Source organism: Pinus tabuliformis, chromosome 8, assembly GCF_031772625.1.
Source record: "Pinus tabuliformis cultivar Carrire ecotype Pingquan chromosome 8, CPIR1, whole genome shotgun sequence".
NCBI lineage: Eukaryota > Viridiplantae > Streptophyta > Pinopsida > Pinales > Pinaceae > Pinus > Pinus tabuliformis.
In genome coordinates this window covers 545,404,775-545,432,684 of record NC_142294.1, presented here as the reverse complement: position 1 = coordinate 545,432,684, position 27,910 = coordinate 545,404,775, and the positions used below count along the sequence as shown (strand labels likewise).

Sequence of the window (27,910 nt, the reverse complement as noted above, 5' to 3'; positions counted from 1 at the left end):
CAGAGGATGACTATGCCATGAGTGCACACGCACCACTTGAGCGGAAGTGGGGAGACATCGAGTTGTAGTCAGGCAGACTACAGGCGTTGAGGGGTAGGATTCTCGAGGTACCCAGCCTCTTGGATTAGACCTTGCTACGGGAGCCTCGAAGAGGAGTAGCAGGATTGGCTGATGTGGGTAGAGATGGATGCAGATGGAGCAGCAGAGAGAGCTACAGTGCAGGAGTCCCGAGACAGCGCAAGGCTAGCAGGCTGCAACAGTGCGAGAGGCACGAGAGTGTTGCACCAGTGCAGGATGGCACAAAGAGGCGTGCAACGATGCGAGATGTAGGGAGTTGTTGCAGCAACGCAAAGTTCAGAGAGGGAGCACTTGTCAGCGGCAGAGGGAGCTTCAACATCAGCGGGTGTCTCTAGCCCAACAGAGAGGTCAGAGTTGGGAGATCAGTTACTCACTTCTCAGTAACTGAGTTACAGTGCAACAGTGTGCAGCACGATGTAGCATGATGAGAGGAGTTGCAGTGCGGATGCATTGTTGGGAGAAAGGACCAGCAGCAACACGAATGCAGAAGGAGCTGTCGTACAGATGCAACAGTGGCAGTGGCAGAACCATGGGCATCAATACAGGATACTGTAGTGCAAAGGATGGTGGACAGCAGGCCTAACATCAACACAAGGACTGATGCCGGATGATCAGAGTAATACTCAGTGAGGAGTATTGCTAGAGCATAATCCTCGCTAAGAGGGAGTGTTGATTTGTGGTAGCATCGGATGTGCTCTAGCCATGAAATTTGGTGGAGAGGTTAGGGCACATGAGATCTCCAATACCCAGAAAGGGTTTGGGCAGATTCTAAACAATTTAGGAGATATTAAAAGAATTAATATTTTTAATGGAGTCCCTAAGTCTAAACTTAGGGAAATTAAAATATTAATATGGATTAATATAAAACTGTGTTAGAATGGTCCAAAAGACATGGATCAAGCCAGATCTAATCTTAGCTATCGATTAGGGACTTAATCTCGGCTGTTGATATGTCAACGAGAAAAGTATAAGAGGAGGCTTGAGGGTCACTTGGAGAGCACAACAGATGATCAATGATTCTATTCTCTAGAGCGGGGTTTGCTAAGAGAGATAGAATCAATGATCAACATTGCAGCTGAGGGGCAATGAGTACAAAGAGATAGAGAGGCATAGATAGTGCTGGGAGATCAGCGCAGGAGCCAGAGAAAGTGACGCAGTAGCAGCCAGGGCTCACGCAGGGCCACACAGAGGCAGCCAGGAGCTGCGCAGTGCTTCAGAGAGGCTAGCGTAGCTAACGCAGAGGGCTAGAAGGCTGATGCAGGGCCTCCTAAGGCTGACGCAGGCCCATTCAGGGTGACGCAGGCCCATTCAGGGTGACGCAGGGCCTCCTGAGGCTGATGCAGGTCCATTCAGGGTGACGCAGGGCCAACGCTGGGCAGAGAGAGGCTGACACAGTCTAGAAAGGTAGACGCTAGGGTTTCTGGGGCAGATTGTAGCTGAGGAATTGCCGGAGAGTTTATCCGGGGTTTCAGCTGAGACATTTGTCCCAGACTGATAGGTTCTATTGCCAAGAGCATTCTCTGTTGGGTAAGCTGGATTTGGCACCCAGATTGTACTCTGAAATTGCTTAATAAGAAAACCCTCAGATAGCTGCACCACTTTTCCCGCATTGGGTTTTTTGGTGACATTGGTCCAAAAATAACGGTTTCATTTTGTATGCTTGCTTCTGTTTCCTTCAATTGATGATCTGTAATATTTTGAGAATGCATGTGTTTATTTTCAATATTTACATTGTAAATAACTTGTTAAGTAACAGAACAAGTAGGTAGGAATAAATCAGTAAAGTGCATGGAGGGTTTCTAACTGGTAGACTTAGAAATTCAATATGTCCCACTATGTGGGAGGAGACTCATGGATCGTCCTTGAAGAAACTGGATGTTTCTCGTGGAAAGAAGAGATTTTAGAGTATAGTTTTACATGTCTTTTCTTGTTTGTACTTTGTAGTACTTTTTATAACTAATGACTCTTTCATATTTAATATGGTAATTTTTGTAAACAATATATGACAATTTTAGTTTGAAGTTGGCATTTATAACTCATTGGTAATGAATTATGAATATGATGCTTCATGGAACATTTCATTTCATGTTTGAAACTTTGATATTTTTTGTTATAGTTTGGTTATTGGTAATGGTTACAAGTACAACTTTAGTGATGACAAATGTTATATATTGAATTTTGAAACTTTGAAACTTTAAGGTTGATGAGAATTGAGATGTTGCAACTTGCGGACTTGCGGTTGATGAAGTATACCTTATTAAGTACTAGATGAATAATGTTATATGGTTTAATCCATGTTTTTATGTTTTTAACCACTAATTCATAATTCTACATGCCTTTTTTGACATATATGCATCAAAATATATTAAAATTTATATTATATAAAATTCGCTCCTGACCTGGGAGCTTTTGAAAATATCGCTCCCTGCTCTTGCTTCTTGCTTCTGCTCCCGCTTCTCATTTCTGCTCCCGCTCCCAAGCAGCCTTGGTGCTGAGCAAAATTGTTGAACTGAAAAATGATCTAAACATCCTAATTCGATCTTTTGTGGAACCTTTCACTTACTCAATATCCATGATGAATTTTCATCATAAGACTTAATTGTCTTGGCATCAGTATTTCTTAGAGTCAGTTGTTTTTGTCCCAAGTGATATTGATACATTGACTGGTTTTGATGCATGCTCTTATGATTTGGATGTCAATATGGAGCTTGTGACCTGATTTTCCCTTATCATGCTTGTGGTGGTTCTTGATTACTTCAGGTATTGATGTTGCTGAGTTGATTTTGGAATCTTTGCTTGGAATCTCCATTCTCTGTATGGTAGCATCTGAGTATGTTTTGAATTCAATTGGGTTGGCATCTTTCGAAGTCATAAGATTAATAGGATCTCTATTTGTTTCCTTCTCCTCAACTTGGACATTTTTACTGGAAGACTTTTATGCTTCTATCTGCATAAGTTGTTCCATTCTGATTTCCAATGATTGCTTATAATTCTCAAGCTTCTTAATTTTCTAAAGTAGATTTTGATTATGGTTTTTTAAACATGAAAGCTCTTTGCTCTCCAGATTGTTGAATTTATTCTTAATATTTTTTTCTCATTTTTTAAACTTCTGATTTGTTCTAATTACCTTTGATTAAGGTTTTTTAAGTGCAAATTTTCTTCTTCTTCCTCCTCTAGATTCTTTTTGAATTCTTTCTCAAGATCCTCCTTTTCTTGTTCTACTTTTTTATTATGTTGCTTCATATCCCTTGTTTTCTTGACCTGCGCAAGTAATTTTTTATGGTGGTCCCTGTTACCCACCAAAAATTGGGTAAACACATTGGAGAAATTTTTTCTCCTACTTTGGACAGCTAGCCAACCAACAGCCCTACATTTGCTAAGTACATGTTTATATGCCATATTCGACTGCCATTTTCACTCGTCAAACACCTCTCACCATCCAACATTCCTCTTGGAGGAAGGTGGGTCCATTCGGCAGGTACTTAACTCCAAGGTTTGTATGGAGTTCATCATGACATGTGGCATGCTGAGGTTGAGCCATGCTTCTGCTGATGGAATTAAGGTCGATCGCAAAGTTGCAAGAACAAAATTGATCAAGGTATAGTTTATAACCAATGTAGCTCAACGAGTATAATTGGGCTAGGGTGAAAGAGCATGCTCTTGCAAAAAATGTCTAGTTTTAGTGTTGGTCAAAGGAAGAAATCAAGTGTTGGGTTTTGCAGCTTGCATGGAGGAAACTGGAATGAAAAGTAGAGTCTAGTGTCGAGTGACTTAGGTATCGAGGGATATGAAAACCATGCAGGGCAAGAGGTTAGGGTTTTATTTTTTAAAATTTACTGAATTACAGGGTCGGATTTTCTTGAACCTACGATTTACCAGCCAAATTTTTTCACCTAGGAGTTTGGGTTCAACTTGAGATTTATCAAATTGACGTCAAATTTGTTTGAAATGCCTTCAAATTTGGCGAGTATCGAATTTCAAGGAAGAAATGTGTTGAATATGGTGACTGACCATTTTGAAATACAGAAGTCATCAAATGTAAAAATCTACAGCAAGGGACTGACACAGATCCTATTAACATAAAAAATAAGGAAAGATGCTTATATTGAAAGTTGAAACATTATCAACCAATAACTCACTAGAAGTATTAAAAGGCAAAGATTCCAAAAACAAGACATAAAATACGAGGATGCTTAATCATTATCCTAATCATAGATGTCATCATATTATTAAATGAACTAGCCAAAGGCAAAATGAATATATGAAGCTAAGTGAAGATCTTACTATATTGAAGAGAAGTTCAAGTGTGGAATATTTTCATTTTCAAAATCACAAAAGTTGTTGCCACGGTTTTGCAGAAAATTCAACTAGGGTAGTCAGTCCCATTCATAGTAACGTGATTCTTCTTAACACCTCATAACTTGTACCATCTTGCATCATCAAATATCACACCTAATGGAAGAGAGAATCATGAGAAGACATTACGAGCCACAACAAGAGATGATGTCTTTTCCAGTGATATGCTTTGAGGGCAAAGCATTTTTAGAGGTGATGACAATGTAGTGAACACAATAATAATAATAATAATAAGTGAAGTAACGCTTCCTAACTAAAAAGCATGACCTAATCAGGTGTCTTGACCTATCAACCATGGTGACCAGTCAATGTGTATAGTTATACTGCTCCACGGCTTTGTAATCATATCGTGTTATTCGTTCTATCATATTCATTATATTTATATTTTGTTCTGTGTTTAGTGTTTATTATCCTTCTTATGTTTGATGTTTCTTCAGTAAATAAACATTGTTCATTTCAGGTATGCAGCCTTTGACATCCAGTTTGAACTTAGTGTATACCATTTAAATAGCCTAGATGTCATATCTCCTGCAAGGATGCAGCTGCCAGCATGTTAAAGAAAGTGCACAACCTGGTGTTGTGTCTTACAAAGCAATAAAGAACAATGTTTTCTAAAATTCCATTCTTGCTGTTTTCTAAATCTGGGTGCTTTTCATTTTACAAGATTACTTGTAAGTCTAACTCTAGAGATGCGGATATTAAGGTGGCCTATACTATTTGATCACCTGGAATCACTGTGCGCTTGATTTCCATACTCTATGAATTCTATAATAGTTCATGCCATGCTGTGAAAATTTCACTTTAGTGAAGGCTAAGATGAATTTGTCTTTGAACTGGTATGTTGATGATAATTATTGATTCAGTCTTGTGGGAAACAGTACAAGGTTTAGTGAGGCATCATTCATTTGACATATCCATCCATTCCCGTATTCAATATTGTTCAATCTAGTTGATTTGGATTTGGAAGCTTTTGGTAGTGAGTTATTTTTCAGCACTCAAAAGTTGGTAGAGTAGGTAATTTGTACTTTATGAAAGCCCCAATACAAGTGTTATATATGCAACTTTCTTACCTCTATGCCATTTCTGTCAGTACCTTACAAGTTGAATATTACCCTGATTGTTAATGCATCTGGAGGACAATTGGATGGATGGTAGACATAGCAGTTATGACTCTTCCATTGAATCGATAGATGATGCCATTGCTGTCCAACCCACCAAATATTTACTATACATGGTAACAGTTCTATTGAATGATAACATACACACCAACACCTTGTTTGTTCATTACAAAGGCGGTGGTCTACATGCTAGATCGATGGATTCTTGAACCATTTGATCAAGTGGCAACTGGACCTGTGATTGGTTCTTATTTTGACTTAGCTAATTGCTTCCTTAATGATTTATTATAATGCCATCTTTTGACCCATGAGGTGTAGGCTAATTGGTTTGCATGGGGTTTCCTGAGTCAAACCTCATAGGGAGGGGTTGAGGATGGAAGCCACTTTGGGGGATTTAAACTTCCCAAGGGGTGTCCAGGCTCGACCAAACCTTGCACAATCCTGGTGATAAGCATCCCACTGTGGGTTGATTGGTACTTCTTCCATGCAATATAGGGGTTGTCCCCAACCTAGGCCTAGGCTCAGTTTAGACACAAAAAGAAAGAAGCCATCTTTTGGAGTTGGCACACTAACCAAGTTTTTCTGCACACAAAGATCTATAGTTTAGCTGGAATAAACTTGACCACATTATTTATTAATTTCAATCCAACCATGTAAAATATATGGAGTTTGGCTTTGCAGGGAGGCAAGAAACGCAAATCTCTCATTCAAGGGGAAAATGCTTTGTTTTACCAAAGACAGCAGTCGGAAACAAGGCTATCTGAAAATTTCCGTAACCTTCCCAGCTGTGGAATGGAAGCCAGAACGAATCTTGATTCTGAAATGAGGAGAAAGGGCAAGGATGAAGGCCATGTGAATGGGGATGCTGCAAAAAGAACTTCAATAGAGGAAAGCCATGAAAGCCAACATGTTCAGATGGAATCAGAAAATAACATGAATGGGGATGGATTTGACTGGGAAGATGGCAACATTGCTTCTTGTGAAGGAACTATGCCTGCCCATACAGGTCGATGGAATGGGGATCTGACTATTGAAGTGGAGGATGATGATTCCTCCAAACAGGCCAAGAAACGCCCAATTCGAAGAGCAACTGCGAGAGATAAGGTGTGATGTGCTAGATGTTGTGCCTTTGTTTTATATCAGTAATGTTGTAATGATTGAACATCAAAATCTATTCTTCTGAATTGAATATACAAAAATGTTTGGAGATTCAGGAATTGGAATGATCTTTCTATTTTAGTAATTTTGGTGTTTCTCAGATTTAGCAATTTACTGAATTTTGACATTATGTTTTGCAGGAATTTGCAGAATTGGTTCACAAGGTGCACTTACTCTGTTTAATTGGAAGGGGAATGCTAGTCAATAGTGCTTGCTATGATCCGCTTATTCAGGTATTATCTTTATATTAGTAGTTATAGTTCCTTGGAACATTTGACATTGAAATTGTGCCAAATGTGGAAGTGTAAAAAGTATGGAAATTAGATTTTAGCGCTGCTTTATATTATGCCAATGGATGTTTCCAAGAGTGAATACAACCGCATTCTACTTTGTTAGTGTTGCCTCAAAATCTGCAGGTCTTGTGAGGGGAACTCAGAAGACAAGAACTAGACTAAGTGACAACTCTATGAAGTGTGGCCCACTGTCCCCACAACCACTACATCTTGCTATTTAGTGGATTTGCACCACAAGGGAGGCTTCCCTATATTAGGTCACCTAACGGATATATCAAGTTTCAAGGGGTAAAGGTGACTAGGATAGGTCAAGGAGAGATACTTTTCTTAAGGACTTCCGACTAGGCTTAGCTAGTACAATAAGGCAATGCACATTCTCCAAGGGGCCTAATTAGGGCACAAAGTGACCTAGGGTTTAAGAGTAAGCAAGGTCAACAAGCTTATCTAAGATCACAAGGCCAAGAAAAGGCTTGAAATAGATAAGTATGATCAATTTATGGCACAATAATCCTTCAACAAGCCCTAAGTTGAAGCCTAGGGCAACACTAGGGCTTCAAATAGGGAAAAATTAACCTAAGGCAAAGAATGTAAGCCCTAAAAAGGAGAAATTGGCCATGGGAAAAGGTTGATTTTGAGGCAATGACCTCACAACCAAGTGTTGAATCCCTCCACTAGGTAACACAGTCAACCCTAGTTGAAATTAAGCCCTAACCCTAGCTAGCGACTTTCCTTAAGAGGCCGAAAATCAGGTTTGAGGAAGAATAAAGGTAATTCTTGGTGTGATTAGCAATGTGAATAAGTCCGGTGCCTTGACCCTGGGTGAAGGAGTCTACGGGGTGCCTACTTAGGAGAAAATACTAAACCCTTGCAAGGAGTAAGGGAATATGAAGCCCTAGCTTCAAACCCTAACTATCATTTTATGAGGGAGGAAAGCCAATGAGGAGAGCTAGTCTAAAGATTCACTCATGGGATTGTCACAAATTCTACAAGGGTATGCATACGATACCATTGCTAAGATTTCATAGATTTTTTTTTAGTAATAACTAGCACATAGAAACCCTAGACAATATTCATTCCATGCAATAGCTATAAAATAAACTCTAATGCAAAGAGAACTTACAAGATAGATGCATGAACCAATCTTTTATTGCTCCAAAATGACATCTCCAAAACCAAAGAATAACTCCATAAACAAAAAATCCACAATAGATCACATCTACACAAGATACAAGACAAATTTCAGCTAGGCCGAAATTTCTATGAGAGCCAAATTGATCCACAAGTGATGATCCTATTGAAATGAGAATATCCTCTACTTAGGTTTATCTCAAGTAATTTAGGGTAATGAATCCCCTAATAACAAGTTTGACGTGAAATAGCCTTGGGTTACATGCCAACCCATTAGCTAATGACAACATAGACCATAATTTTCCCACGTGTGAATCGTGTTAGAAAATCGGAAAGGTAGAAAGATTTCCTTATATATTTACTTGGGAGATTATTTGTGTTCTTAATAACTTTCTTATGTTCTTCTTTTATCTTAGTTCATCAAGCAACTACCAAAACAATAGCACGAAGATTAAGGACACCAGCTGTAGGCGGACAACAAGGGCAAAATCTGAATCTTGGGGAAAGCCCAGTCAACAATTCTTCCGTCAATAGTTTTCCTGAGATAATCCAAGACTCTTGACTTAGACACAGACTTCCTCCACACCAAGTCAGCCTTTATCTTTTTCAACATATGATCAATTTCTAGTACTGTGCTCGACCTAGATGCAACAGTAGTAGCAACAACTCTTTGATGCAGTAGTATCTTCAATCTTAATGCAACAACTTCGACCTTGAAGCACTTAGCTCTTCGACCTTGAAGCAACACTTCTACCTTGAAGCAACGCTTCGATCTTGATGCCATACTTCGACCTTGATGCCGTATTTCGACCTTGATGTTGTACTTTGACCTTTATTGTTGATTTATGGTAACATCGGATGTGCTCTAAGCAATGTTGCACGAAGCGGGAGCGAAGCGGAAGCGTTTTTTGGAAGCGGGGACGCCGAAGCGTCATTTTCCAAAAATCTAGGAAGCGAAGCGTCCGCAGAAGCGTCTGCTAAATATATATATTTTTTATATTTTTTTGCATTTATACTCAAAACAAACATCCCAAATACCAAATTAATTGTAGAAGACATGAAAACATGCATATTTTTGCATAAATCAAGATAGATATGGCATCCATGATTCCATTGTAGTTACTAGTATGTACAACAATCATCTATATTCTAGCTATTACAGACATACATCAAATTTTTAAGCATATTATAAAACATAAAACATTTAAGCATATTATAAAACATAAAACATAGAGCATATTATGATTTATCTAGCAAGTGAGCAACTGTCAACATTTGTCATGTCCAAAATTCAAATAATAATGTTTACAAAATATGTCACTTGGTCACACCAAGCCAAAAAGGTTCAAAATTCAAATTCACAAGTCTACAAGTCTAATGAGTAATCTATGACAAAAAGTAGTAGATTGTGAATATATCTACTAATCTCTCCTCCTTCCACCACGAATAGAACGTGGTGGCGGGCCTCCACGTGGTGGCAATGAAGAAGATGGTGCCTGTGGAAGTCGTGGCACTGAAACTGATGAAGAAGAACCCCCTGCTGTTGGTGTTGAACCATGGAACCTAGGAACCAAGGGACCAGATGGGGGTGGGGGTGGTGGCATATCAACACGGTCATCATCATCCTAGAATCGCTCAAAAAATTCATGCAAAAAAAAAACACTAGTTAACAAAAAAATTAAAAACATGAATTAGAGAAATGCTTTATAAGGGAAAATTGGAAAATTCATACCACAATGGACATACCTGGATAAGAGCATCCTCTAATTGCTCTAGTCGCAACACTCCATCCTCCAAATTGGGCTCCTCTGGATTCTTGTCCCAAATCAACAAGTCTTTATTAGACTTTGCATCTTCACAGTAATGGGACAACAATCGCAAGTTATAATGAACATAAACCAAGCTCTTTGCCCGGTCTAAATTCAACCTGTTCCTTTTAACACTGTGAATGAAAGAATAAGAGCTCCAACACCTCTCTGCAGAAGAAGTGTTTACCACCTGTGATAGCACCTGCAATGCCAAACTCTGTAGAAGTGGAGTACCCCCCCATGCATGTTCCACCACTCGAGAGCAGAAAAAGTCTCTCGATCTTTAATTGCATGCATGCTCCCAAATGGACCAGTGTTGAGCGTATAGTTGCTCACCTGTCTCCGTACCAATGTAGCCTCCTCCTCATCAGGGATTAATTTACTCAATGCAGCCATATATTTTTTGTGAACCTCTTGATCTTGGTGTGGTTTTCTCCTACTTCCCCCCCAGGTGCTGGTGTTGAAAGCCATGATGGATGATAGTATTTAGGTGTCAAAACATATGCTAATGCATGCAATGGAACATTTAGCATTTCCCATCGGTTTTCCACCTCTACACGAATATAATTGTACAAGGTGATATCTCTAGGCTCAACAATGTCTTTAATCTGCCCCAACATGCTATCCATTTGCTCATACACCTCCCCAATTACTGGTCGATCTGAATCTGCAAACTTGATCATGTAATAAATTGGTTTGGTGAATTGCAAAACATATTTAACCTGTCCCCAAAAGTAACTGTCAAGAACAATGTCCTTGACTGCATTAGCACCATCTATGTCAGTGTTAATTTCATCCCATGTTTCAGCACACACCAGATTAGTTAAAGCTTGTCTCACCTTCACTAGCCGCCTAAAGGTGAGGTAATAACTAGCAAATCTTGTCTTTGCAATTTTAAGCAATTGCAACTTGGAGTAAGTGCCATAGAAGTAGTTTACCCTTGTATGCCCTGTGATGAATTTAATGAGCTGCTTCCCTCTCCTGTAAACCTCAGCAATCCACCCACATTCTTTGTGTTTCACAATATCATGCATCAAAAGGTTCAATGTGTGAACCAGGCACCCAGACCAAAAGATGTGTGGATGAGTACGCTCAATAATTTTTCCTGCTGCCTTACAATTTGCTGCATTATCTATGATCACTTGAACCACATTATTCGGACCAACATCTTTGATTGATTTCAATAGGAGATCTGCAATGTTTTGTGCAGATGCAGTGATGGAGGAGGAGTCATGACATGCAATAAATACTGCACCACTAGAAGAAACAACAAGAACATTTATCAAATGTTGGTTTCTAATATTTGTCCACCCATATGATACAATGGATACCCCAGAATCTACCCACTCATTTGTAAAACGTGTCAAAGCTCTTTGAACCTTAGCTTTTTCTCTTTCTAATAACACTGTTCTAGCTTTCTCATAGTTGGGGGCCTTGTATCCTTTTGGGGCTTCATTGATGGCCTTTACCATTTCATGCCAATAGGGAGAGCGAAGCACATTCAATGGTACACCGCAAGCACAAAGAAAACGGACTATCTTTCCATCCACATCATCCCTCCCAGCAACATTAAGGAAATCCTCTATTGTTCTTCTACCTCCAGAGCTTGCAGAAGTACCATGAGGAGATGAGCAACTACCAAATTTAGAGGTTGCACTTGATTCAGAATGAGTTTTTTGTTTCTTGTTTTTTTGTTGTGCAGCCATCTCTATTTGGATGTATTTTCTTCTTTCTTCAGTTGAAATGTTTGGGCAAATTTGTACCCCCACAGAACCCTTTTTTTCATCACTGTCCAACACCCCACAAAGATGCCTCCTCAGACGGGTATATGAACCACAATATGGTTTTCCTCCATGACAACCATGAGGGCACACAAATTTGTAAGATCCACCACCCTTTCCCCCATCAAGTTTGGTCACATAGTTCCACAAGGGTGTTGATGTAGCTTTCCCATCTTGTGTTTCAGTGTCCCCTTCAGGTTCATCCCCTTCCTCTTCAAACCCTTCCTCCTCATCATACATTGGGTCACTCCTATTAGGACCATCACCAATGTCCTCTTCTGTTTCTTCCCTTCTATTCCTCACCTTTGCCATCATTAAAACCAAGAGTGGAATGATACATAGAAGCCAAAAGAACACCATCTTGGAATATGGATATAGGTGGTGGACAACCTGTAAATAAAGGAGCAAGTAGAAACAATGGGAAAGAGTAGGAGAGGGAGGAGAAAAATACAAAAAAATTGTCAAAAAAACAAGGGAGTTTGGGGTTTGAACTTACCTCTTTAGCTCTTGTAGATGAAGTCCTCCAAGCTCTTGCTCCAAGCTCCTCCTCCTTCTCCTAGCTCCTCCTTCTTCACTCCTCCAAGCTCTCCTCTCTTCTCCTCTCCTTTCCTCTCTTCTCTTCTCCTCTCCAACTCTCATAAACTCAAAGTGAGAAAATGAGGAATGAATGGGGGCTTTATTCTTTTCATTCCTCACGTTAACCTCACTCTAACCTCACCCTAACCCACCCCCTTAATGTTGAGTGAACATAACTTAAAAAAAAAATTAAAAAAAGAGTGTTTTTTTTCCCTTGGGCGCGCCCCTTTTCGCCGAAGCGTACGGAAGCGTGCGCGAAGCGGCCGCTTCCTGCTCCGAATCGCCGCGCTTCGGAGGCCCGAAGCGCCGTACGAAGCGCGCTTCGGAGCCATGGAAGCGGCGCTTCCGGCCGGCGCTTCGGAAATTCCAGGAAGCGTCTTAAAATGCTGAAGTGCCGCTTCCGAGGAAGCTTCCTAGGCGCTTCTGTACGGGGCGCACTTCGGAGCTTCGATCCGCGGGGGGGGCGCTTCGTGCAACACTGGCTCTAAGTCTCAAATTTTGCAGGGAGGCTTAGACATATGTATTCCACAATACCCAGAAATCATTTTGGGAAATTCCACATGGAGACAGTTTTATTAAAATAATTAATTATTTTTAATGGGACCCTAAGTCTAAACTTAGGAAATTAAAATAATTAATGGGTATTAATCTAAAGTCTAAACTATGGGTGTAACTTCTAGAAGAAGACGAAGATCGAGTCCAAATGATCTGAGCCATTGATTATAATCTAATCTAGGCTGTTGGTTCTCAATTGGAAGATTATAAGGACATTGAGGGGCATTTGGAAACACACTAGAGGCATAGATATTCAGTTACCCGAGTAAGTTCGATTTTCTCACTGGTCGTAGTTCGGCAAGAGAAAATTGATTTAGAGGGAGAGTTGCAGATGAGAATGAGAGAGAGAGGGTATCAACATTAGTTTGGAGGTCAAGAGTAGAAGACACAAAGCAGAAGGAGGACAACGCAAAGGTAGTGTGACGCTGGGATAGCGTAGTTCTCACGCAGGGGTTGACATAGTAAGACGTAGAGGGGGCAGCAGGTCCTCTCCTAGATCAAAAACTCGTCGAGAAGTGTCTGTAATAATTCTCACAGAAAATCCTCTTCTATTCTGCTGGTTATATCTTGTACATGAGATTTTTTCTGAAGAATAATAAAGAAACCCTCACCTGCTGCACCTGTTTTCTCGCATTGGGTTTTTCCGTGGAAATTTGTCCAAAAATTATTGTGTCATTGTGTTGTATCTTTTTCTTGGTCAGTTTCTTGTTTCAGCATATATTTTTTAAATAGTGAATGCTGCAGTAATATTTACTTTGATATTGACCATAGAACACAGTGAATAGGAACAAGTAGGAGAAGTAATATTAGTTGCTGCAGTAGGGATTTTGGGTTTAGGAATTTTCACATGGTATCAGAGCTACAGGTGAAGCAAGAAGAATAGAGTCGGAAGACCCAACGCTGAAGGAAGGAGGGAATTCGAAATTATTGCAGAGGCAACAATTAAAATCCCCACAAGGTTTGCACAGTTCAGGCCGGAGGGCTAGATTTTCGAGGGAAATCTCTCTCTGAGTGAGTCAACGGAGAGGTAAGATTGCCAGATTGAGAGTTGTCAGCGGCAGAGAGAGCAGCGCAGCAGAAGCTTCAACGAAGAGGTTTTTCTGGTGGAATGCAATTTTCTGTAGGCAGTTGCTAAGGCAGGAAAGTGTTAGAAAAATAGCACAAAGATGGAAACTCAAGATGTCTTCGAATTATCTTCCAGATTAGAAGAAGAATTTGCATGCTTAGCAAGTTCAGCGTCAGTAGATGTTTGGTACATTGATAGCGGGGCTTTAGCCCATATGACTGGAGTGCGAGAATATTTATCGAGCTATGACTGGAGTGCGAGAATATTTATCGAGCTATCAAGAAGAACAAATGGACTTCCAAATTACTATGAGAAACAGAACGAAGTGTACTCCAATAGGGAGAGGCACCATAACATTTCAGACAGAAGCAAGAACCAACATCCGAGCCACCAATGTTCTGTATGTGTCCAGGTTAGGAATGTTGAAGAATCTAGGGCAATTAGGTGTAGTGTGATTCTTATTTACTTGATAACAATTTGTGGAGTCTTTTTACTTTTTCTTGTTAGCTTAATTTTCTTCTTCTTATTATTAAATGCATGTGTGTGTACTTCATCAAATTGCTACCAAAACATAAGAACAAGAACACAAGATGTTGGCTCTCTACCAAGGCCAAAACCTCTCGTCTTGAGAGGAAAATCCTTTAGTAAGTTTCTCTTATTGAAGCTTCTTATTGATCATTGCCAAATCCTAGACCCTTGACTAGAATGTCCTCCAAGCATAAGTCAAGTCCTTCCTTCTTCTTCACTTTGTTCCACAACACTTCCTTCTTCTGGCACTTCGTTTCTCGACAATTCGTCCTCCTTCCAACTTTGTTGCACTTGCTTTAGAGGAGATACCTTGATGAGACCCTTTCCTTCTGATGATCCCTTTCTTCTCTTCACCAACCAATGAACTTGTATGACTGTAATGGGAGGGATGTTATGACAACAGAGACAACCTTCTTACCTTTGCACGTGTGACTGTTTTCCTTGTGATGTTGACCTCTTCCTTCTTCGCTTGAGAGAGTTCCTTCTTTGCTTGAGTGAGAGGCTTTATAGGCCTCGTTTGCTAGCCCAAAATAGAGAGATATGTCACTGTGGATTTCTGCTGTTATGACTGCAGGCAGACCTTTCCTTTTTCGCACATGTGGTTGCGTTAACCCTAGAAAGACAGTGCCTTTCTCCTCGGCTTCTTTCTCTCTTCCTTCGTTGCCCTAGAAGACCTCTTCTTTGTTCTTTTCAGAGCTCTTGATTGGCGCTGTAATGGAGTGGACAACCTGTATTTATAGAGGACTGTCCGTCCTTTTAGGCCGACATGTTAATTGTTTGTAGGCCAACTTGTTATGCAAACTTTGGATGGTTTCTTTGGTGGTGTAACATGCTTGAAGGAGCTTCTTTGATGGTGCCTTTGCATAGGAGGAGACTTGACTTTGCTTGGAGGTATTCTCTTGACCCTAATACATAATCATACATGGTGTAACATGCCCTTAAGGCCTTCAACATTTCCTTTTGACTATTTGACTCACCTATAGCGCTTAACATGTGCTAGACCTATTTCAATGAGCAAGAAACTCATTGATATATATTATAAAAATAATATTTCTTTTCTTGAATAAGTACAAATATCAAAAGTACATTGATGAAGACCGAACCTAGTTACATTTCCTTCAATAGTCCCTTTTAACTAGGGAGGTATTCATACAGTATTCAAGTTGTTTGACTATGTTTCAATCTTGAAGAATTAACATAAGAGAAACCGGATTTGCAATCTATCTGTTATAGCATCATAATAACCAACATTGTTTCCAAAACAAGGCCTTGACTGACAGCTTTATCTCTCAATAGATCAGAGCACAATGTAGCGAGACTAATGAGTTATAGACACCTTAGTCATTGTCTCTCAAGGTACATACCCACCCGGGTGTTCACTGAGTACGACCTTCTAGGACTATTCTTGTCTTGGGTTCCCAGCCCTCAAAGAATATCGGTCCTCTTGCCTACTCTTGTCTTGGATGCCCTACACATCCTCAAAGAGTATCAGATGCGAGATGATTACCCGATCCTCCCATTCTTTTTTCCCAAGTAAAGACAAGAATGTAGTATCTATCTTATGTCTACATTTCCATTCATGGCCTTCAACTAGACTTACAGTTGTTAGTCCTAGTCTAGTGCATGACCCATGAAATGGAAAAATACAATTGTCACTCCTTTTTAACCAGGGATGATCCAAAACTCCTTCTTGATCAGGGACTTGTTAGAGCTCCCTCTTAACTAGGGACTCTTTCATTCATCAACAACTTCTTCTTCGTGGGTCCTTCAGCTGCTTGATCTCCGTCCTTTCTTTGATGTCATGAAGTCTTTGCTCGAACTTCTTCTAGGTAGGGCACTATCCATCGATCACTTTCCTTCTTGATTTGTCATGTCATTGCTTCCTTCGTGGAAAGTGGCTTTCTTGTCATACATCAATTTTTCTTGTCATCTGGCTACTCCTTTGTCACCCAAATACTCTTCTCATGGATGCTTCGTTGTAGTTGTTTGTTACATGCTTCGACCTAGTAGCCCATCATGACTTTATCCTGATATTGCTTCAACATTAATTTTTGCTGGATGGCTTTCTTCATCATGACATCTTTGTAGAGTAGAACCAATTATCTGCATCTTTCATATCTCCAAGGCCTTCATAGGTGTCAAGGGTCCTTCCTTCCTTTGTCAGAGTTGTCTTGCCTTCTTTCGGGAGATATCTTCAAAGTATCTTGTCAGATAGTGATTCTCGGTGATCATGGTTTTTTTCACATGCTTGATCTCTTTCTTCATTTGCTTCTCTTTGGATGAATTGGTCAACCATCTTATGCTCCTTGAGAGCACTTCTTCATTGCTTGCTTTCTAGACTACTCAACATTTCTTCTTGCTTCTTAGTCAACAATCTTATACTCCTTATGTGAGCATATTCTTTTGTTGACCTTCATTGCATTGTAGTACATGCCTTTGGGCATGTCCTTGGTGAAAGAGATTCTCATCTTGATTTTCCTTTGATCATCTCAGCTTCATTTGTTTGTCCTTTGTGTGGCCCTTCTGTGAAAATTTCTAAACTGAAATTCTACTACTGCAGCAACTGATTTATTTCACCTTCTTATTATTCACAATAAGTTATTTACGAAATCCCTTCAATAAATATTAAAATAAATTCTACTGTAGTTATCACACAATTACCCAGAGAAAAATACATACACAAGAACAATCACATCAACACAGTTATTTTTGGACAATTGTCCCCGGAAAAACCTAATGTGGGAAACCGGTGCAGCAGATGAGGGCTTTATTAATCTTTAGCATCAATTGGTTTTACAAGGAATGATTTTACAGAGAAACTAAAAGAACACTTAAGACTTTCCCTTTGAGACCTTTGGACACTTTGGAGACCCTGTTCCCACTTCTGCATCACCCTGCGTGGCCCAGCGTGGCTCTGCGTCCCTCTGCATCAGCCTACGTAGGCTCTGTGTCTCTCCTCTAGACTGTGTCTCTCTCTGCGCTGTCTTCCACTGTCCCTGCGTCACCTCCTTCTCTGTCACTGCCTGCTGCTAATGCCCTCCTCTTCCTCCACACTGCAACTCTCCCTTTGAAATCGATCTCCTCTACTTGAGAATCGATTTTCCTTGAGATACTGAGTATCTGCCGGTGTGTCTCCAAATGATCCTCAAGTCTTCTCTTATACTTTTCCTGTTGACGAATCAACGACCGAGATTAAGTCCCTAATCAACGGCTAAGATTAAAACAGACTTGATCCTTGTCTCTTAGAAGCTTCTCATCCTTATCTTTATTAATACCCATTAATATTTTTATTTTCCGAAGTTTAGACTTAGGAACCCATTAAAAATATTAATTATTTTAATAACTCCTCATCCGGGTGGAATTTCTCAAAACGATTTCCGGGTCTTGGAGATCTCATGTGCCTTAGCCTCTCCTCCAAATTTCAAGGTTAGAGCACATCTGATGCTACCAAAAATCAACACCTTTTTGCTTCATCTTAGCTTGCCTGCATATCATCCTTTTCTTGAATCCCATGAATGGGATTCCCAATGAGACATCTGCTTTGGTTTATGAACCTTCTTTTGAAGATTCCATCCTATGATCTTAAAGACCCTTGTCTTGCAAATGTTTCTTTTCTTTTGATGATGGAGATCTTCTAAGATTCTTAATCATGATCAATCTTCTTTCATCATGGATGAGGTCCTATACTAGGTATGTTCCTTCTGCATGAATATCTTGAGCTATATCTACCATGCTCCTATATTCTAGAAGATATTTCTAACCATGCATTTTGTTCTCATTATAAATGCTACTTCTAGATGAGTATCTAGAACTGTGTACTTCATGCTTCTAGATTCTAGAAGATGTTTCTAGCCATGCAATTTTATTTTATTCCTACATGCTCCTATCCTACTCAAAACCTTGAAAGAAGACTTTAAGTAAAGAGTTTTACTTAGTCATAGTAGAGATCCGGAGGATCTTCCTTCTTTAGCTTATTTTCTTCTTCTTTCACCTCTTGAGTCATGTGAGATTCTTCCCTTTTTCTTTTGTTGTTGTTGTCCTTCTTAAGCTTAACAATTCCTTTTGTAGTGTCCATATTCTTGGCATCCATAACATTGGATTTTGGACATGTCTTTGTTGTTTGTTCTTCGTGTACCAAATTTGCCAAATTCTCCTTTTCTCTTGGCCATGGTAGCAAATGCTTGCTCCTTTGGTCCCACATCTTCCTTTGCTTTAAGTCTGGTTTCCTTTGTCTTGCACAAAGACCATATTTCATTGAGTGTGGTTGCTTCCTTCTTGGCATATATGCTTGATGTGAAGTTGCCCCAATCCTCAGGTAGAGCATTGAGTACTACATTTATCATTTCCCTGTCAGACATGACTTCCCCAAGCTCTTGAAGTTGATCCCTCATCTCAGAGATCTTCATGAAGGAGGGAGCTATTCCTTCCTTTGATATCTTCATCTTGTATAACTCATTTCTTAGAGATATCACTTCTCTAGCTGTGGATACCGAGAATAGCTCTACTAGCTTATCATAAATTTCTTTTGATGTTTCAAATTTGGAGACATAAGGAATTAGAGAGTCTTTGATTGATTCTATTAGAATCCTTTGAGCTCTTGTTTCATCCTTATTATACTTGGCTAAGGCTTGAGTTTGTTCCTTAGCAGGGATAACGATATTCCCTTTGACATGTTCTAGGAGTTCATTCTCCTTGAGAAGTAAATCAATCCTCTTCTTCTATGCAAGAAAGTTATTGGTACCTACCAATTTGTTGCTTTCCTTGCAAAAATACATTGATGTATATTCAGAAGGGGACACACACTTACTTGATAGATTTTGAGATGTAGTGGATTTGCTTTCTCCTTGAAGACTTGATGGCTTGCCTTCCTAGGATCTTGATGTTCTTCAAGTTGCCTTCTCCAAGTGGACTTGCTTGATGATCAGATTTGCTTGGTAAATTGTAGATGATGTAGGTCCTTCTTTTATCTACTCTCCTTTGTAGGTGCCTTTGTGTAAGGCTCTTCTTCTTGCTATGTAGTATGAAGTCTTCCTTGATGAATGACAGATGGTAGGCCTTCTTTTCCTTGAGTAGATTTGGCTTCATGCTTCAACCTTGTAGATGCCTTTCCTTGATGAGTGTTCTTGAGTTGTCTTTTCCTTGATGTGTCACGTTAGCTCTGATACCATGTTGAAGAATCTAGGGAAATTAAGTGTAGTGTGATTCTTCGTTACTTGATAACAATTTGTGGAGTCTTTTTACTTTTTCTTGTTAGCTTAAACTTCTTCTTCTTATTATTAATGCATGTGTGTGAACTTCATCAAACTGCTACCAAAACATAAGAACAAGAACACAAGATGTTGGCTCTCTGCTAGGCCCAAAAATTTTCTTCTCTTGAGAGGAAAACCTCTTAGTAAGTTTCTCTTATTGAAGCTTCTTAGTGATCATTGCCAAATCCTAGACCCTTGATTAGAATTTCCTCCAAGAACAAGGCAAGTCCTTCCTTCTTTCTGCACTTTGTTCCCACACTTCCTTCCTCCGGCACTTCGCTTCCCGACACTTCGTCCACCTTCCAACTTTGTTGCTCTTGTTCTAGAGGAGATCCCTTGATGAGATCCTTTCCTTTTGATGATCCGTTCCTTCTCTTCACCAACCAATGAACTTGTATGACTATAATTGGAGGGCTGTTATGACAACAGAGGCAACCTTCTTACCTTCGCACGTGTGACTGTTTTCCTTGTGATGTTGACCTCTTCCTTCTTTGCTTGAGAGAGTTCCTTCTTTGCTTGAGTGAGAGGCTTTATAGGCCTTGTTTGCTAGCCCAAAATAGAGAGATATGTCACTGTGGATTTATGCTGTTATGACCGCAGACAGACCATTCCTTTTTCGCACGTGTGGCTGTGTTAACCCTAGAAAAATAGTCCCTTCCACCTCGGCTTCTTTCTCTCTTCCTTCGCTGCCCTAGAAGACATCTTCTTCATACTTTCCTTAGCTTCTTCTCTACTTGGATTTCAGAGCACTTGATTCACCAGATGGATGTCAAGACAAGATTTCTGAACGAGGTGATAGAAGAAGAGGTGTATATAGAACAACCTGACAGCTTCGAAACGCATGAAAAGAGAACTCGTGTGTAGATAAAGAAAGCCTTGTATGGGCTCAAGCAAGCACCCAGAGCATGGTATGGTCGGATTGATAGTTACTTGCAGTAGTTGGGATTCGTCAAGAGTGATGTTGATCCAGGGTTGCGGGGGAGTGCCCCCCTGCCTTCTCACGCCCCCGCTCCCAATTTGCGCTCTGGGCGGGAGAGACTTGGGAGCGCGCTCTCGACAAAAAAAAATGCTTCATGATTTTTCAGGAGCATTTAGTCTTTTTTGCAATTTTTGTTTTGCAGTAATATTCCAAATGCAATTTTTTTTCAAAGAAACAAATAAGTTTTAAGTGGGACAGGCTAATGATGAAGCGTATGGCCCTAGTATTGATATGCCATTCATGGTAATGTTAAATTCTTAAAGTAAAAGTGACATTCTCCTTAATCTTCATTTTCATCCTTTTACTTAAATTTTTAACATTACCATGAAATGACTCAGGATGTTTGAGAGTGGTTCCGACCTCATTGGATTTCAAATGGGGAAAGTAGAATTTTAGATTTCATTCAAAATCCAGCAGACTTATCAGTTTTTCAAGATTTCAGGATTGGGGGAATTGCAATGTTTCCATTGGATTTTGTCACGTATTAGGGTATGGAATTCGTATTTAATCAAGAGCACCAATCCCTCTATGTAACTTGATGTTAGTGACATTGGTTGTCAAACTCCTCTATCATGACCCTCCTAAAAATGTACGCATCACTCAAACAAAATCTTGATTTGACATGATATGCTTTTTCTATCTTATGTTAATGCTTAGAGGGTGATATTAATGACAAAGGTCCCTATACAGATCGAGAGGTAATGACAAAGATACCTTTGGATATTAGTGTTTAGAGGGTGATATTAATGACAAAGATCCTGTTTTTCCAACAAGACTAAAAAATTAGACATTTCTCGTGGCAGCAAGAGGCCCAAGCATTAGCAATAGATAATATATTTACTTGTCTTTTCTAGTTTCTAATAGTCATTATAACTATTAACTCTTTCGTATTTATTATGATATTTTTTTGTAAACAATATATGACAATTTAAGTTTGAAGTTGGAAATTATAACTCATTAGTTATGAATTATAAATTTGATGCTTCGTGAAAGTCGAAAGTTGTTTCATTTCATTTCATTTTATAATATTTCATTTCATGTTAGATATTATTTGTTGTAATGGTTACACATAGCTTGCAAGTACAACTTTGGTGATCAATGATGATAAATGTTATATATTGAATTTTGAAAGCTTGAAAGTTTAAGATTGATGAATCACGAGACTCAATATGTTGTATGTTACTAAATTGTGGACGTGGTTGATGAAGATTATAATTTCTTGATGATTGTTGTTGTATGGTTCAATTTATGTTTTTTATATCTAATCCAATTATACATGCTTTTGTCGACATATATGCATCAAAATATAATATATATATATATATATATATTATACAAAAAAAGCGCCTGGAATTGCTCCCAAACCGAGAGCTTCTGAAAGTGTCACTCTTGCTCCCAAGTAACCTTGTGTTGATCCCAATCTCTACTATTTAATGGTAGAGAATGAGCCACTTATTCTAGTATTATATGTGGATGACTTGTTTTTAACAGGGTCATCTAGGCTCATAAAAGACTGCAAGAAGAATCTTGACGCAGAATTCGACATAAAGGATATGGGGTTGATGCATTATTTTCTAGGGTTGGAAGTTTGGCAATGAAGATATGCTACAGAGATTCTGAAGAGATTCAGAATGTAGGATTGTCGACCCATGGCTACTCCCATGATCACCAACTGGAAGAAAATAGATGCATCAGGAGACAAGGAGGTGGACCCCACCTTGTACAGAGAATTCATTGGGTCGCTCATGTATCTGGTCAACACTAGGCCAAACATTTGTTACGTTGTCAACACCCTTAGTCAGTTCATGGTGGAACCGAAAAGGGTGCATTGGTAGCAACTAGGCACATCCTGAGGCATGTGCATGGAACAATCGGATATGGGTTAAGATACTCCTGAGGGGATGACGTCAAATTGAATGGATTCACAAATGCAGATTGGGCAAGTAGTTCAATAGACCGAAAAAGTACCTTTGGGTATTGCTTCAGTGTTGGATCAGGAATGATCTCTTGGTGCATCAGAAAGTAGAAGTCGGTAGCTCTTAGCTCTGCAGAAGCTGAATATATGGCAGCCAACACAGGTACATGCGGAGCTATATGGCTTAGAAAACTGCTTGTGAGTTTATTCAGAAAAAGGATGGAAGCGACTAGGATTTACTGCAATAATCAGAGTTGTATAAAACCCTCTGAGAATCCAATATTTCATGATCGATTGAAACGCATTGATATCAGATGTCACTTTATCAGAGACTGTGTGTAGCGTGGGGCAATACCACTGCAGTATGTCCCCACAGGACAGCAGGTCGCAGACATACTCATAAAGGCTCTAGGAAGAGCTAAATTCATTCAGTTCAGGGAGCAGATGGGTATGGTAGAGAATCTGTTTTAGTAACGGAAACAAGAAAATTCTCAGTTGCAGTGGCAGGGAATGAGAGAGAGTTGCAGTACAGATGCAGTGTTGGCAGTGGCAGGGTCAGCAACAACACAGATGCAACATTTGCACAATAGTTGGTGGGCAGTGATGTCAGAGATCATTAGCGTAGAGGGAAATGTTACAGAATAGGGTGATGCTTCGGCAGGTCACATTGCTAGAGCACATTCCTCGCTAAGAGGCAATGTTGATTTCTGGTAGCATCGGATGTGCTTAGACATATGTATTCCACGATACCCAGAAATCATTTTGGGAAATTCCACCCGGAGACAGTTTTATTAAATAATTAATTATTTTTTAATGGGACCCTCTAAACTTGGGAAATTAAAATAATTAATGGGTATTAATCTAAACTGTGGGTGTAACTTTTAGAAGATGAAGATCGAGTCCAAATGTTCTGAGCCATTGATTAGAATATAATTTGGGCCATTGGTTCTCAACTAGAAGATTATAAGGAGGACATCAAGGGGCATTTGGAAACACATCAAAGGCAGATACACATTTACCCGAGTAAGTTTTATTTTCTCACTGGCCGAAGTTCGGCAAGAGAAAATCGAATCAGAGGGAGAGTTGCAGGTGAGAAGGAGAGAGAGAAGGTATCAACATCAATTTGGAGGTCAGGAGTAGAAGACGCAGGGTAGAAGGAGGACAACGCATAGGCTATGACGCAGAGGCAGTGTGATGCTGGGATAATGTAGTTCTAATGCAGGGGATTACGCAATGAGACACAGAGGGGGCAACAAGTCCTCTCCTGGATCAGAAACTTGTCGAGAAGTGTCTGTAAAAATTCTCATAGAGAATCCTCTTCTATTTAGCTGGTTGTGTCTTGTACATGAGATTTTTGCTGAAGAATAATAAAGAGACCCTCATTTGTTGCACTGGTTTTCCCGCATTGGGTTTTTCCGGGGACATTTGTCCAAAAATAATTGTTTCATTGTGTTGTATCTTTTTCTTGTTCAGTTTCTTGTTTCGGTGTATTACTTTTAAATAGTGAATGCTGCAGTTGTATTTAATTTGATATTTACCGTAGAACACATTAAATAACTTGTATGGTTTAACAAGTAGGAGAAGTCATATCAGTTGCTGCAGTAGGGATTCCGAGTTTAGCAATTTTCACATTGATGCCATACTAGAACTTCTTGATGCCGTAACAGAACTTCGACCTTGATGTCGTAGCCCAAAAAATCACACGTTTGAGAGAGAGAGATAACCCAAAACCTTTGATCCTACAATTCTCCTTCTTCCACTGCAACTTCACACTTTTTCACGGCTTCTTCTAGGAGATCGAACTTGTGTGAGTGATTGTCCTCCAAATGAATCAAACTGCTTCAATATATAGGCTTTTGGTGAGGTCGAATTACCCTTCTTGAGGCCGACTTGGTGTGGAGGTGACAAAATTCATTTTTGACTCAAAAATAATTCTTTTTACATGATTCAAAAGCCCAAGAAGGGTCTTATTAAATGTACAATGACTCTAATGACTCAACATAAATCCTAGAAGTCCTCAATGGGGACTTTGACCTAAAACATGATGACCCAAGTATGAAACCCATGCATTAATAAGTCATAAATTTTTCTTTTCATTCTTTTTCATAAGTACATTACATAGTGACTCAAATACATTTATGATGACCGAACCTAGTTACATTCTTCAACACTCCCTCTTAACTAGGGAGGTATCCATAACAAGTAGAAGGAAGATCTCAAACTATATGAACCATGAAGAGTTTAGGCATCGCAATGCCATGGACTAGATTCCTGACTAGTGTTAGTTTTTGTAGCATCGAATGTGTTCTAGCCACGAAATTTGGTGGAGAGGCTAGAATATACGTATTCTCCAAAACTCAGAAATTGTTTTTGGAAATTCCACATAGAGACGACTTAATTAAAATAATTAATCATTTTTTAATGGTCCCTCAGTCTAAACTTAGGGAATATGATTAATTAAAGGTTATTAATTAAGTCATGGTGAGAATCTTCTGGAAAAAGGCATGGATTGAGTTCTAGTTAATCTTAGCCATCGATTATATTTTAATCTTGGCCGTTGATGTCTCAATGAGAGATTATAAGAAGAAACTTGATGGGACTTTGAGAACACACACGAGCAACTACTCAGTTGCTCAGGCAGATCAATTTTCCCAATGGCGGAAGTTCAGCAGAGGAGATAGAGCCAGAGGGTGAGTTGCAAGGGAGCGAGAGAGGGTATCAGCAGTGATCCGAGAAGTGCAGAACGAGTTTTGGAAGCGACATCTTGAGCAGAGACGCAACCCACTAGAGTTACTGCACAGTTACTGTGCAAAGGGTGACGTAGAGACCCAATGTATGGACAAAGGGTTCATCTCGAGGTCAGGGAGTCACTGTGGAGAGTGAGAAATTTATCATTAAATTTCTCTCAGTATTTTTCCTTTGTTTAGATGTCCAAATTCTTGTACTTGAATTTCTGCTAAAGAATTAATAAAGAAACCCTCATTTGTTGCACCGGTTTTCCCAAGTTGGGTTTTTCCGGGGACAATTGTCCAAAAATAATTGTCTCAATATTTTTATGTGTGCTAGAATTTCTCTAATTTTTCAGCATTTATTTTTCTGCAGTGTTTGCTTTGTGAAGGCTGCAACGTAAATGTTTCAATATTTGCTGTAGGAAACTGCAAATAGTTTGTTTAATTAATTTAACAAATAGGAGAAATATTATTAGTTGTTGCAGTAGGATTCCAGGTTTCAGAATTTTCACATGGTATTAGAGCTCAACTTGGAAGTCAGAGAGCTCAATGGTAGAAGGGAAGAGGAATTTTGAAACTCTGCATAGGTAGCAGTTTGAAACCCTCAGGGCCAACACTGCTCCTTTGGCCAGGAATGTCATTTTTTTTGAGGAAAAATTTATTTCTTTGAGAGAGTTGATAGAGAATAAATTTTCCAGATTACCAGAGGCAAAGGGAGCAACAATATTTTCCTTGCAGAGCATATCTTCAGTTGGAATGCAGTGATTTTGCAGTAGTTTACCGTTGCAAAATAACATCAAGAAGGAAAGGAGAAATAACACAAAAAATCATGGATATAATCAATAGTCAAGAAGCCTTAGAATTATCTTCTAGGTTGGAGGATGAGTTCGTGTTTTTGTCAAGTTCAACATCATCTGGTGTTTGGTACATTGATAGTTGAGCTTCAACTCATATGATAGGAGTTAGAGAATATTTCTCTAGCTATCAGGAGGAGTAGAGGGACTTCAAATCTCTATGTTCAACATAAGTAAATGTGCTCTGGTAGGGAGAGGCACCATCGAATTTCTTACAAATATAGGAACTAACACTAGTGCTACTAATGTTCTGCATGTGCCAGGATTGGGTATGAATCTAATTTAAGTGTCCAAGTTACAGGATAAGGGGTATGATGTACACATCGTGGGGAAGAAAGTGTACGCAAAACACTCTAGCTGGAAGAAGGTGAGACAGATTGGAGCTCGAAGCAACAAGCTATACAGGTTGCAGCTCGATTCTCCAATGGCATTGATAGGTAGTGATAATAGCAGTGGGAAGGAGTTGAACGAGCTATGGCACAGGAGTATGGAACATTTACATCATGGAGCACTTAGGATGCTCAGAGAAACTATAACAAGAGTTCCAGTTCTCAGCACAGAGCACGATGATGTGTGTAGAGGATGCGTACTTGGGAAGTACGCAAAGGCAACATATCCTAGAAGTGACAACAAAGAAAATGGTGTGTTGGGATTGATACACTTAGATATTTGTAGCCCTATGTCCACTAGAGCTCTTAGCAATGGCGAATATTTCGTCACCTTTATTGATGATCATTCCAGGAAGACTTGGATCTATTTCTTAAAGACCAAAGATGAGGTCTTTGATCGGTTCAGAGAGTTCAAGGCTCTCATAGAAAACACGACAGGGAAAAAGATCAAGGTGCTATGTTCAGATAATGATGGAGAATACACAAATAGAGAATTCACAGACTTCTGCGCAAAGGAAGGCATCAAAAGGGAATGGACAACTTCATATAATCCTCAGCGAAATGGAGTACTGGAGCAAAAGAACAAAACAATAGTTGGGGTTGCAAAGGCTATGATGTATAACCAGGATTTGCCTAGATTTTTATGGGTAGAGGCATGCAACACAATGGTGTACATTCAAAACAGAACACCTCATTAAGCATTGGGGAAGAAAATGCCTGAGGGGGTCTTCACAGGAAAGAAGCTTGAAGTAAGACATTTGAGGATATTCGGGAGTGTGGCTTACTGCCACATACCAGATAAAAAACGCAGTAAATTGGATCAGGTTGTAGAGAAGGGGTTCCTCATAGGGTATAGCGAGACCTCAAAGGCATAGAGGATCTGCATTCCTAGCATTAGGAAGATTGTAGTGAGACGAGATGTAAATTTTATGGAAGACAGAGCTTTCAAAAGATTTCGAGAAATGCCTGCAGGTGATCAATCAACAAAAGTTTCGTTAGTCTAACAGCAGGGACAACAAGTGGGACAAGCAGGAGGACAGTCACAGGGGTTGAGTACGGTGACCAGTACCAGTATCTCCTTAGGGGTAGGAGATCCAGGGAGTTCTCAACAGATGGAGCAGCAGGAACAGGAGGAGGAACTGATTGAACCTCCCACCACCAGTGGTAGAGCCAGTAGGGAAGTGCGTCAGACCTTGAGGGATGCAGAGGAGTTTGTCAGAGCTCCTAGGACAGACAAGAGACAATGCAAGAAACCTGATAGATATCAAGCTTTGGTAGCTCAGGTTACAGAACCCTCCAACTTTCAAGAAGCCGCACAACAGCAGATGTGGGTGGATGCCATGGTAGAAT

General features: G+C 39.7%; 1 protein-coding gene across 4 annotated transcripts in view; it reads left to right on the top strand.

The window, feature by feature from the left end:
- RAD4 (DNA repair protein Rad4 family) overlaps positions 1 to 27,910 on the top strand; it is a 332,705-nt gene that overhangs the window by 97,011 nt on the left and 207,784 nt on the right. For 3 of the 4 annotated variants that reach the window (XM_089372433.1, XM_089372432.1, XM_089372430.1), the window contains exons 4-5: positions 6,234 to 6,656; positions 6,851 to 6,943. The exons of the other annotated variant lie outside the window; for it this stretch is intronic. In XM_089372433.1, coding sequence (XP_089228559.1) covers positions 6,234 to 6,656; positions 6,851 to 6,943 — 516 coding nt within the window. The remainder of the gene's footprint in view (positions 1 to 6,233; positions 6,657 to 6,850; positions 6,944 to 27,910) is intronic. 4 annotated transcript variants of the gene reach the window in all.